At 38.5% G+C, this 12,216-nt stretch overlaps 2 protein-coding genes and 1 pseudogene across 3 annotated transcripts; 2 read left to right on the top strand and 1 right to left on the bottom strand.

Moving 5' to 3' along the window:
• On the top strand, window positions 1-3,249 carry LOC137730110 (uncharacterized; annotated as a pseudogene). Its single transcript, XR_015952742.1, has 2 exons — window positions 1-456; window positions 2,697-3,249. The product of XR_015952742.1 is annotated as an uncharacterized LOC137730110 (transcript).
• A 1,589-nt stretch (window positions 3,250-4,838) lies between these two features.
• LOC137729385 (Reticulon family protein) lies at window positions 4,839-9,066 on the top strand. The gene is made up of 6 exons (XM_068468331.2): window positions 4,839-5,020; window positions 5,330-5,510; window positions 5,811-5,952; window positions 6,072-6,141; window positions 6,245-6,414; window positions 8,726-9,066. The coding sequence occupies exons 1-5, from the start codon at window positions 4,960-4,962 to the stop codon at window positions 6,412-6,414; spliced, it is 624 nt and encodes a 207-aa protein (XP_068324432.1). The 5' UTR covers window positions 4,839-4,959; the 3' UTR covers window positions 8,726-9,066.
• A 511-nt stretch (window positions 9,067-9,577) lies between these two features.
• On the bottom strand, window positions 9,578-11,711 carry LOC137729624 (protein TIC 21, chloroplastic). Its single transcript, XM_068468603.2, has 4 exons — window positions 11,351-11,711; window positions 10,880-11,137; window positions 10,103-10,303; window positions 9,578-9,868 (listed from the first exon to the last, which is right to left on the bottom strand). The coding sequence occupies exons 1-4, from the start codon at window positions 11,630-11,632 to the stop codon at window positions 9,755-9,757; spliced, it is 855 nt and encodes a 284-aa protein (XP_068324704.2). The 5' UTR covers window positions 11,633-11,711; the 3' UTR covers window positions 9,578-9,754.
• Between the last annotated feature and the right edge of the window lie 505 nt (window positions 11,712-12,216).

Raw genomic sequence — 12,216 nt, 5'->3', positions numbered from 1 at the left:
TAAGTGCAGAAAATTAACTAAATGCCACAATTTCATATGTTGTGAAGAAAAATCCTCCCTAAATTAAACCCCAAAATTACGACACTGTTTCCGCCATTAGGGTTCTTCTAGTCTCAGAATCCCCCAAATTCCTATACTAAACTCCACACCTCCGAATCCTGAAGTAGGGCTTCTCTTGCACGACATGTTGTTGGGCAGACCCAAAGACGGGGACATGCAACTGGTGGCGGGGCCGGAGAGGAAACAAGCCCAGGGGCCTGACAGGAAACTAATGCTACCGTCTAGGCCACCGACTGCAGCTGGTTCGACGGCGCTTGTGGAGTATACGCCGCCTGTGTTCAAGGAGGAGGAAGATGACCTCAAGATCAAGCTCCGGAGGATTCTCGAAAATTTCCCGGTTCGCGTCAGTAACACCTCCGGTAGCTCCGCCGATTCGGCTCTGGCGACTTCCATAAGGTATGATACGCGGATGCATTATTACAATGGTGACCTTGATTTTCCTTGTGATTGTAATTATTGGATATTGATGCTTATTTGAGTAAATTACTGTATAAATTGGAGTAGATTGAGAGAGGATATAGGGCTTGTGTTCGGTTGTCTGTAGAAGTTAGGGTATTCTGAACTTAGATAGCTGGAGCTAGAACTAGGTGTAGGCACGGATTGGGCCAGGTCCAAATTTGGAGGAACCGGACTGAAACCGTATGAAAATGAAATGGGCCGGGGCAGGACGGATCGTTATATTTTCAAAATTGGAACCAGACCTAACCCGGCCTGTTTCTTACAGATCCTACGGCTCCCCGTGTAAAGCTTTTCTGCAATTCGATAAGGTATATACATATGCACACAATCTGCTTCCCAAAACAAATCCAGCATTTAGCATTTCTCATGCCCCAACCAAAATCCCCAAATAGAACAGATTAATAAAAAAAAAATATTCAAATATAATTTCGAATTCATCAAAAAATAAAATAAAACTGAATCCCTAATTAAGCTAAATCCCCAACATTTGATGAAATTTTCAAGCAAATTAACTGAATCCCTAATTCCTAAATCCCAAAATTCGAATTCAAGATTAAACTGAAATTAGATACCGAGAAGAAGAGAAGTAGGAGCCTGGACTACTGAAATTTGAAGCAGCAGAAAGAGGAGAAGAAGAAGGCGGCAGCGGAGGACTTACAGGAGGAGAAGAAGAGGCAACCGCCTACGGATGCGCGAAGCAACAAATTGCGAGATCTGAGCGACTTCAGCGAGAGCTCAAGAGCGGTGCAGTTGCAAGTGCGTTCGTCTTCGGAGAGAACCTGTGGAAGTTGGAGGATAATATAGAAACAAGGATGCTGAATGCAGTAATGGAATTATAGAAAGGGGAAACGGTCCGGGTCGGGGAACCTCTTTTCAGAGATTTGGGATTCGCCCCGCCCTGCCGATTATATGGACCTGTCCCGCCCGCCCCATTTTGAGTTTACAAAATTTGTACCCGTCCCGAACCGGCTGAACCCACCCCGCCCCGTGGGTCCTAGACGCCTGTTTGCCCACCCCTAGCTAGGACATGAGTGGTACAGTAATTAGAGGCTGCTGCCTTCTGTTTGATTCTTCACAAAATTATGAATAATCAAATTTGAATTGACTTGTTGGGCTTATATGCCCATAGCAAGAGTTTGGTCACTTACCATTAGCAGAAAAACAAAATTGGAATTCAATTTCGATAACGTGGTATATGAGCTTGCCGGGTATTAGGGATTTTCAATTTTGGGATTGAGCAAGTCTTTCTTTATGATAGTCAGACTCAATGCTAGATTGTTAGTATGTTGAGGGGGTTATATTGCATGAGCTTCGTCGAATTGTGTATGCGTACACTAGGGCCAACTGTGTACCATAAAAGTAGAAGAATGTGTTGATAAGAGTCATGTATGGTAACTGTGTTGTGGCCGTCTTTTTAGTTTGAGTTTTGAAGAGATTTTGCCAAGAAGTAAAGCAATTTTTCCTCTTTAGTGTTATATTGGAGTTGGTGGGAACACCGAACACAGAATGGATCTGGAGTATGGTGGCTCTCTTATACGTGGTATGTATGTTGGCGGTAGGCATGAATGATTGTTTGTCATTTTTGCATGTGGACCGCAATACGACTTCTAATCCTTCAGTTAGCAGAATTGTTTTTCTTATGGATGAATGAATCTCTGCCCTTTTCTCTGCATTGAATTAGTGTTTTCTGCTTGAACTTGGGGATCATTTATGATTAAACAATGTAGTATTCTTTGAAAGGCTGTAGCTTGTTATTATACGCGTAGGGATAGAGAAACCTTCGATCTTGAGCAATGCATTAGAATGCAGTGTTGTCTACTTTCAAGTTTAAACTTTGGGACAAGAGATGCCCGGGATTGTCTTGTTTGTCTTGCTGCAATGAAATAGCGTCTTTCTCAACGAGAAAGAAAGTGCCTGGATTTGTACGCACTGCAATAGAATGTAGCCAGGTGCAAGCGGAAACTGCTTTCTTCTCTATGATTTTGAGTTTGAGTTTGATGTTGAATCAGTAATACCGATTAGATAAGTATCTGAAGTTCGGAAAAAATTAATTTTCTTTTCATACACCTGCTTTCGTAACATTGGAATATTTGATTGGTTATGATTTGTTGGACTCATTAAGCTGGCAGCTAAATTTCATGTAAACTTATTTCTCACCCCAAGTTGTACATCCACAGTATCAGCAAAGGAGACGGAAAGAGCAAGACAGGATTGCTAGGATGGACGCGGACTATCAGAGAAGGAAAGAAGAGGCCGAATTCAATATGAGAAGGGAGGAAAGACTGGGAGAGGCTGAAGAAAAGACAGTAAAAAAGCGTTTGAAACGCCAAAAGAAAAACCAGAGAAAAAAGGAGAAGAAGATGAAAACAAATTCAGGTGGGGAAGAGAAACAGAAAGAAGAGTCTTCGGATGATGAGGGGAATTCTGATGATCAAACTGAACAAGCTTGTACGAAGTTTTAATTCTTGATGCATCGGCTCAAAGCTTGGTATCCGTGTGCATTGCAAAGTAAGGGAGCATAGCATGCACCAACGTAATTGGGCTTTCATTTTTCTCAAGTCTAGAATTGCCATGTTTGCCGCCTAAATTCGATTGTATGTATTCCAAGATGTAACATCCCAAGGGATTAGAACAAATTAAATTTTGATTTAGTTTAACTATTTTCTTGACATAAAAATGCAATGTTGAACAAAAACGATGTGGTTTATGCAATGTTTAAATTTTCTTTGATACGGTCGATATTTTCATGGAAATATTCGAAAAATCAGAGAAAGATATGGAAATTGAGGATGAAGTCTAAAACTTCACCTTATATCGGAGAAACTCTTAGTTTAGGCTAAAATCGACATATATCGTTGATATCTCTGACACATCTGTTAAATATCGGAGAAACTCTTATATTTCGTCCAAACCAATGTTTGATAATCCCTAAGGTTTCATTTCAATATCCATCATTCTACCGAAAACAACCGATATCGATATCAATATTTGATATATCCGTCGATATTTCCACAAATTTGCATATTGATATTTTCACTGATACCGATATTTTAAACACCGGGTCTACATCTTGTTCAAGTGCTCTATTCTCTTCTAGAATGGCATGTAGCATTTGTTTGCTTGCTTGCAATTGCATCATGCGTGTTAAATTTGGCGGTTGATCAACATCAACCTAACCCAGTGAATTTTCAAGTTTCAACTAATGCACTACAAGGCGATAGATCTAGGAAGGAAACATAAACCACAAGGTTCTATCCTCAACTAATTTTTTTGTAAAGTCCTTAATCATTTCGTTTTTTAATTTTTATTTTTGTAGTTAAATACATGGGGAAATGAGCAATAAATTATGGGATCGTAGGGTATAAAAAATGGCGTCGGAATGATAGCCAAAGAGATGCGCAAGAAATGCATATGATATGGTGAATGAAACGAAAAACTAAAACTACATAACAATTTCAAATCGTTGTTTCTCAAGTTTTTGTTTCATATTCTCCTTCATTCTTCACTAGTTCATTCACCTTTCTTTATTCGTCATTCTGCCCGTATGCCTTCATTCTATCTTTTAGCCAAAATCCTCACAGCTAAAACCGTTAAGAATTTGTAATTTATATATATATATATATATATATTAACAAAATAATATTTTAAGCTACTATAATCAAATAATTACAAATATAGGAGATCATACTTAAATACAAAGAAAAGAGTATACTGTTCCGACCAACTAACATGATCCATAACGTACTTTAAACCTATCAAGTGTATTTAGGATACCCTCTTTTACAATACGTAGGTGATATTGGTGTTGAGAGTTAGAACACACGTTGCCCTCAACAAAATTGGTTAGGAGGAGGATATTTATTTACTTAAGATTTAATTTGTAAAGGACAATTAAATTAAAGTGTATTATTTTTAGCGAAAATTAATGAAAAATGTCTGAAAACCTTGAGTTTTAACGATAAGGACAAAATAAATAGTAAAGTGAATAGTATCTTGATTGATTTTTTAATGTAAAAATATTATTTTTCGTTAAGTAAACATTACTGCAAGTTTTTCGTTAAAGTTTCATTTTTTTTATGGGAAGGCAGGTAATAAAACACCCTGATTAGCAATTTTGGGCTTTTGTCTTGTATTAGGGACGGAATCCAAATTCGTATTTCACATAACACATTTTGAGTTTGATTCTTATCAAAAGTTAAATGCACGATGATAATCAAAAGATGCTAAAATGGAATCTTTCGGGCCCTTGAAATGGTAAACTACCGTATCAAAGCCAGGTCCCCTTTTTATTTAAAAACAAAAAACAAAAAAAGTAAATGAAGTCATTGCCATTTCTTCTTCTTCTTAAACCATTTCCATTCATTTTTGTAATTTCCATCTCCCTCCCTATCAAGTACCTCTCTCCTTCCATCTCTCTCCTCTCTGAAACCCTAAATCTCCATGGGAGAATCTATGCCTCCTCGTCGCATTTCCGTTCACCAAACTCTCGGAGGTGGCCCTGGTACTCTCTCTCTCTCTCTCTCTCTCTCTCTCTCTCTACACATATCCGTGTGTGTGTGTGTGTACGCACACACATAATTGCACGGATGCTGTTGATTTGTAAATCCATAGAATTTTATTCGCGATTCCGATTTGGTATGAATCGATTCTACTTCCATTGGCGATGACTAACCATAATCTTGTTTAAACATTCCGTAGATTTGGATTATGGAATAATCATTACATTGTTCTTGATCTTAATACAACCAAATTGACGTTGTGGGTTGATTTAACTTGTGATTAATATTGTTAATTTTGGGGCTTTTGGTAGTTGCCGATGTGCTGCTGTGGAAGAAATGGAGTGGAGGAGTTTTACTGCTGACCTCTACGACGGCGTCGTGGTTGCTGTTTGAGCGAGCTGGTTACAATCTCTTGTCATTCGTGGCCAATGTTCTACTGCTTCTTGTGGTCATCCTTTTCCTCTGGGCCAAATCTGCTTCTCTTCTCAACAGGTAACCCTCTAATTTTTGGCCATTTTTCGCTGCGTTTCTTGTATACTTTTTATTGATCTTGTTATCCCACTGAGAATTTCCGGGTTCATTTAGCTTAGATCAGACGTGTATTTATTAGGAGTATGTTATTTTGGATTATTGAACTAGTTTTTCCTGAATACGTCATGGAGAAAGTAACCAAGAACGCAAGATCAGTTGAATTAATTTTTTTTGGGAACGATGGGTGGTGATTTATACTGTTCTGAGGATTGATTTTAGTTTGAGGCGATTTTAATGAAAAACGGGGTTGCTGTCTTTCAGACCTTTGCCTCCTCTCCCTGATATGGAAATCTCTGAGGCCAATGTTGTGAAGGCTGCTGATGCACTGCATGCTGGGATTAATCGTGTACTGTCTATTGCACGAGACATTGCTATTGGGAGAAATTGGAAGCTCTTTCTTCAGGTTAGGCGTAGTTTATTTTTCCCCCTAGGTTTATGGTTTCAAGTAGGTGGTTTTTATGGATTACATAGAACAGAACATTATGAATTTTACTGATTGAAAATTTTGGCTTGCTTCTCTAGGTTGCTTTCTGCTTGTGGCTAGCTTCTTATGTCGGAAGTTTCTTCAACTTCCTAACGCTTTTCTACATTGGTAAGCTCTTTACTGCACATTGTATCTTTATATGTTTAGTTTAGGTGCATGCTTGAAAGATTTGCAATATTTATTTACGGACATTTCTTTAACTATTATCCAGGGGTTCTTCTAAGTCTTTCAGTGCCCATGTTGTATGATAAGTATCAGGACCACATTGATGATAAGCTGCATGTAGCAAACAGAGTAATACAAACACAGTACAGGAAAATTGATGATAGCATCCTAAAGAAAATTCCATTGGGTTCAAACAAGGAGAAGAAGCTACAGTAGGTAAGTGTGATCTCTTTCTCTCCCGAGACACTCTTATAAATATCTATTCATATTATTTCTTCTTCCCCATTGTTGGCAGTTTGCGTATCAAGGCATTAGAGGAATTAATTCAGGCTATTTTTGTTATGCTGAATCTATGTGGTTTGAAAAATTTGCTAGGTTTTGTTTTTTATGATGGACATGTTGAAGCATGTGATCAGTGTATTTAGTTAAAGCATCTTGTGAACTATTCAAGTGTGTGAAATCTCTTGCATCATTATGCTTTACGATGTTCATTATTTGTACTGAGAATGAAGCTGTAATTTTGCAAACCCAGTTTTAATTTATGGTATATGGTAGGAATTTTTAAGCGAAACATACTAGTAATGAAACAGAGTCATGTAGTGGTGTGCTACCTTTCACTTTCCGGATGTTACTCCCAAACTTCCAAATCTGGGGAAACAGAAAAGGAAGGCCAGAACTTTGAATGGCTAGAGAGGAATGGAGGACCATCTTTAGAATGGTTGGCACAAGTAGGTATAACTGATTTCTGGGTATGGGTCTGTGGTGTCTTACGGATTATGATGGGATGATTGAGCAATCTCTACAGCTTCTTTTCACAGACAAAGGAAAAGATTGAAGTCCTTCCTATGTTCTGTGTCTGTTTCGAGAAACTGTCCTGTCTTTACTGCAATTTTTTTGTGTTATGAAAGTCTGTAAGACAAAAGGGCAGTGTTTACACTAACCCTGGTGCAATTAAATTCCTTAAAGGAACAAATAAATGTAATAAAAAAAAAAAAAGAAGGGAAAAGAAGCTGCAAGGATTGCGATGTAAACATCGCAATTAATAAATTCATTTGCACCTGACATTTAACCTGGTAACTCCCACTAAAATTAGCCCTTTCTTCCAGTGAAAAATAAACAGTATTTCCATTTCAGTCAATCTAATTTTCAGCTTTCGTACAACAATAACAACAAAGCCTTTTCCCACTAAGTGGGGTTGGTTATATGAATACTAGAACGCCATTGTGCTTGGTTCTGTGTCACGTCTTCCATTAAATCCAAGTACTCTAAGTCTTTTCTTAGAGTCTCTTCCAAAGTCTTCCTCTACCCCTTCGGCCCTGGACCTCTATCCCACAATCGCATCTTCTAATCGAAGCGTCAGTAGGCCTTCTTTTCACATGTCCAAACCAATGTAATCGATTTTATCTGATCTTTCCTTCAATTTTGACTACTCCTTCTTTACCTTGGATATCCTCATTTCTAATCTTATCCTTTCTTATGTGCCCACACATTGAATGGAGCATTCTCATCTTTGCTACACCCATTTTATGTATGTGTTGATGCTTCACCGCCCAACATTCCGTGCCATAAAGCATTGCCAGCCTTATTGTTGTCCTATAAAATCTTCCCTTGAGATTTAGTGGCATACGGCCGTCACACAACACGCCTGATGCCCTCTTCCACTTCATCCATCCAGCTTGTGTTCTATGGTTGAGGTCTCCATCCAACTCTCCATTCTTTTGCAAGATAGATCCTAGGTAGCGAAAGCGGTCGCTCTTTGGTACTTCCTGATCTCAAATCCTCATCCTTAACTCATTTGAGCCTCCGTTTGCACTGAACTTGCACTCCATGTACTCTGTCTTGGCTTAGGAGAAGACCTTTAGATTCCAACACTTCTCTTCAAACGCCTACCTGTCATTGTCATTCTGGCTCTGAAGAAGAAAACTCACTTGGATTAGTTTAGTGTACTTTACTAATTTTCCAGACTATAACTGTTTTCTGTTTTCACTTTGATGAGTAAAGCGAAACTCATTTTGAAGTATGAACGCTGTTGCTCAAAAGAATATGATGTTCTTACAGATCGTATTGATTTTATGACAGGCATATGCATATGAAATAATTTAACAATGACTTTTCTTTGATAATTCTCAGTGGATACATAAAATTGAACAAGTTTTGGCATCTTCGAGTTCTAATTTTGATGTACTTTGCTTGCTATTTTGTCTCTCAAAGTATTCATATGATATTGCCTTTAAGGTATTTGGGGGCAACAAAATCAGTTTCATTTAAATCTTAATGAATATAATTTCTTACATATTGCATTAAACCATTATTCATAATGTACACCAGGATATATGAAATTCGCCAATTTGTCTAATTTCATATGACATTGGCCCTCTGAAGTTTTTTTTTTGTTGTTTTTCTTTGAATGGACTACTCATTTGATTTCTTGCACCGTCTCTGTGTGTACACTGGTATCATTTTTTTGTTGATTCTGTTGATTTAGTTGCTGCTGATTTTCTCTAAAACACATCTACATATGGTGCAGGGTATTATGGAGCTCCGGAAAGTGTGATAACAACCTTATACAAGGCTTTCAACGTACGAAGTAGTGTACTTTGGTTATCTTTTTATTGGCATGCTGCGGCTATACATATTGACAGTGAAACAGCATCATTGACAAGACTTGGGTGGATCCCGTTAGTGTCTGCATTTGAGTTTCAGCGTTACATTGTTTTTGGCTTTGGATCGTATAATCTTGTTAGGTTTTTGGTGAATAGTTATTGGATCATTGGATCTTGGTGGTTAAAACTTTGTGTTCATCTCCATGGGATGAAAGAGAGAAACTTAATCCTTCTAATGAAATATAGAGTGTTTTGGTTTGCCATCCTTCTATGTTTCATCTTTGTAAGTTGTAATTTTCCTCTTAATTCTGTCAGTTTGTTTGCCTAGAAACTTTTCGTGCATTATTTTTTGCTGGGTGCTACTTACACAACAAAGTCTCATCCCACTAAATGAGATTGACTGTACGTATCTTAGAACGTCATTACACTTGTTTTGTGTCAAGTTTTTGGTTAGTTCCAAATACTCCATATTTTTTCTTGAAAGTCTTTTTTCAAGTCTTTTTAGGTTTTTTTTCTACTCATTTTGTCCTAACTTTATGTCTCACAATCACATTTTCTAACTAAAGTATCTATAGATCTTTGTTTTACATGTCCAAACCATTTTAATCGATTTTCTCATCTTCAATTACGTCCACCCCTCCTACTTTACATCTAATATCCTTGTTCTTAATCTAGTCATTGCTCGTGTCCTCACACATCTAACGAAGTATTCTCATATCTACTATACTCATTTTTTGATCATGGTGATGCTTGATCGTCCAACATTCCATGTCGTATTGGATAGAGCAAATCTCATTTTTGTGTTAGAAGTTCCAAGTATAATACAATTGGAAAGAGGCAGCAAAGCCTACGAATGTAATACAGAAACGCATTTGTCTTATAACATCGTAAAGAAGCAAAAACACTTAAAAAGAATCACGGCTTCAATGCTTTGAAAAAAGGTAGGGCAGTATTTATGCAAATCTGGGAATGGGAATGCCTTCAGAAGGTGGCAACGTTACTGAGCGCAACAGCTCTAGGGAGAAGAGAAGTCCCAGGAAGTGAGAAAGGATAGTGTTTGCCGATGCCTGCAACGAAAACGCCAAACAAATGAATAGAAATGTCAGCCTTCTCCCAATTGCAAACTCCTTTTTCGAAATCATGCCCAAAAACTAAAAGGTAACTATACTCTACAGAGTTTGAGGCATACTGATGACCCGTTAGAACAAGGAAACTGAAAGTATACTCTGCAAGACTACGGGTATTATCTAACCTAATGCTTCAGAACAGAACGAAAAGTAAAGTGAGATATATGAATCTACCTGCACCAAGAATACATCCAAGGCAAGAACAGGACTGTAACCTGGAGTGAGACCCTGATATGGATTTGCAGAGGAAGTAAGAGCCTTAGCAACCAACAGTCCTACCGTTGCTTGCATGCCAAGAACAGCAGCACCCATACCCAAAATGTTCAGAACAATGCCATTCTTTAAGCTTTTTATAACATCAGCGCGTGGAGGAGCCTGTATATTATAAACAGTGAAACACAGATGTAATAGGTAAAAGGTGCCATCGGAGAACAAAGTCAGATAGTTATCGGTTATGAAAACATCTTTCAAATGTGGGTAGAATTTGAGCCAATTTCAACAAGAAACCCAATAACGGGATGATAATGATGACGAAAATAAAGAAGAATGAAAGCAGATGAAGTGCTCACAGGCAATTATAGTTACAAGGATTCAAATTCATTGAAGTGCGACTGTAAGTACAATTTATTTGGGTGACAGTGACAGACGGACAACTCCATTGTTATCTTATTCTGTTATCGAAGAGTAAATCAATAGATTTTATACTTTCAGCCTATTCAAGGTGGCAACTGATATTTCAGTTCATTCGGGATAATGGGCATCGGTTGAACATATCATTATCAGCATGCCACGGATGATGGAACTTCACAATTCACATCATGCACAAAGTCCATGAAACTTAGCATTTGTCCGAAAACAGTATTACCGCCTTTATGTAACAAATTTCACAAAGCACATACAATTCAATCACAAACACAAATAGCTTTCCCAAAATTGACAATTCCACAATACCTTTGCAGGGTCACTTGCAGTTCTTCGAAGCTTATCCGAGAGGCGAATGTACCCAAATGACCAAAACACAGAGATGAATCCCGCCACAATCCCACCGGCAGTGGCATAAAAAGTAGGTGGTGACGAAACCTTGCCGGTTATAACAACTGAAAACGAAAGAATCACGGCCGCCACAACAGTGCTGACCAGCTGCCCCCAAAACCCTAAACTACCCAACCTCTTGAAATACCTTGCTGTGCTCTCTAACCTTTTGGCTACCTACACACCACAAACCACCTAAAGCACTTCACTTTTCAATCAAATCATCAACAATGCAATGCAAATTTTGAAATTGAAAAATCTATCGTTTCGAAATTGGGCCAATTCAGTAAAAATATCAGTAATTTCACTTCATGGTCTTACATTTTCCCACATTTTCTCGTAAACCAAACAGAAAATAGAATAAATTAGGCAAAGTAGAAGAAGGAGAACCTGAAGGAGCTTGGCCTTTTCAGTTTCGTCGTTTGGGGAGGTGAAGTTCTGAGAAATTGGAGGGGAAGATGCCCTGATGGTGCTGATGGAGAGCTTTGGTCCTCTGTGGGTGGGAGCAGCATACGAAGAAGAAAACGAAGAAGAGAGAGTGAGGCTGGGCACGTGGCGGTCGGAGATTGATCGAAGAGGAACGTGATACGCTAACGGCCGAGTCGTGACAGCTGTAGGTGGCGCCGCCGTGAAGTAGGCGGCGCGTGTCACCGGCGATAGTAGAGTTTGCATAATAAAACGGTTAGCAGAAGGAGAGAGAGGGGGAGGGAGAGTGTGTGGGAACTGTTTTTTTGCTGTCGTACTGAGTTTGGGGAGCTGATGAGGGCATGTTTTTGGGCCCGTAAACATTTGACATCCTATGAAATTTGGGTCATAAGCCCAAAAGGTGAATTTTGGGTCATCAACCAAGACTAGATAGAGCTGGTTGGATACCGTATGGATTGGATCGTTTCGGACCTCAAACAACACTTTTGAAGCATGAGTTTGAATTCCGTCGGTAGCCAATCTAACAAAATTTATTGTTTGAAAAGAAAAAAAACGATGAAGTGGAACAGTTCACATTAGACCCTAGACCGCTTATTGGTTTGGTTCGGGCAGTTTGATTGGTATGGCAACAAGAAAATTAGTTCAAGAGGAGTTGAAGATGTGCTATGTTTATTTGGGTTAAATAATATCATTTAGAGCTTGGTTAACCAATTTGAGAAAGCTTCATATGGTGATTTTCCACCCTAAAGCAATCGATCTTATCAAATATAGATAGAATCGAAGTCGAAGAAATTTGAGTTAAAACAAAGTTTTCTGCAAAAGGCAACTTT

Source organism: Pyrus communis, chromosome 10, assembly GCF_041283825.1.
Source record: "Pyrus communis isolate YQ-2024b chromosome 10, ASM4128382v1, whole genome shotgun sequence".
Classification (NCBI taxonomy): domain Eukaryota; kingdom Viridiplantae; phylum Streptophyta; class Magnoliopsida; order Rosales; family Rosaceae; genus Pyrus; species Pyrus communis.
This window is presented reverse-complemented; position numbering and strand designations above follow the sequence as displayed.

What these genes read in the sequence shown, in the direction of transcription:
- LOC137729385 (XM_068468331.2), top strand. Translation starts at nt 4,960, where the DNA reads ATGGGAGAATCTATGCCTCCTCGTCGCATTTCCGTTCACCAAACTCTC. An exon ending in TCTGCTTCTCTTCTCAACAG is followed by an intron (nt 5,511 to 5,810) that starts GTAACCCTCTAA and finishes GCTGTCTTTCAG; the next exon opens with ACCTTTGCCTCCTCTCCCTG. An exon ending in CCTAACGCTTTTCTACATTG is followed by an intron (nt 6,142 to 6,244) that starts GTAAGCTCTTTA and finishes ACTATTATCCAG; the next exon opens with GGGTTCTTCTAAGTCTTTCA.
- LOC137729624 (XM_068468603.2), bottom strand. Translation starts at nt 11,632, where the DNA reads ATGCAAACTCTACTATCGCCGGTGACACGCGCCGCCTACTTCACGGCG. An exon ending in AAAAGGCCAAGCTCCTTCAG is followed by an intron (nt 11,138 to 11,350) that starts GTTCTCCTTCTT and finishes TGTGGTGTGTAG; the next exon opens with GTAGCCAAAAGGTTAGAGAG. An exon ending in CTGCAAGTGACCCTGCAAAG is followed by an intron (nt 10,304 to 10,879) that starts GTATTGTGGAAT and finishes TATAATATACAG; the next exon opens with GCTCCTCCACGCGCTGATGT.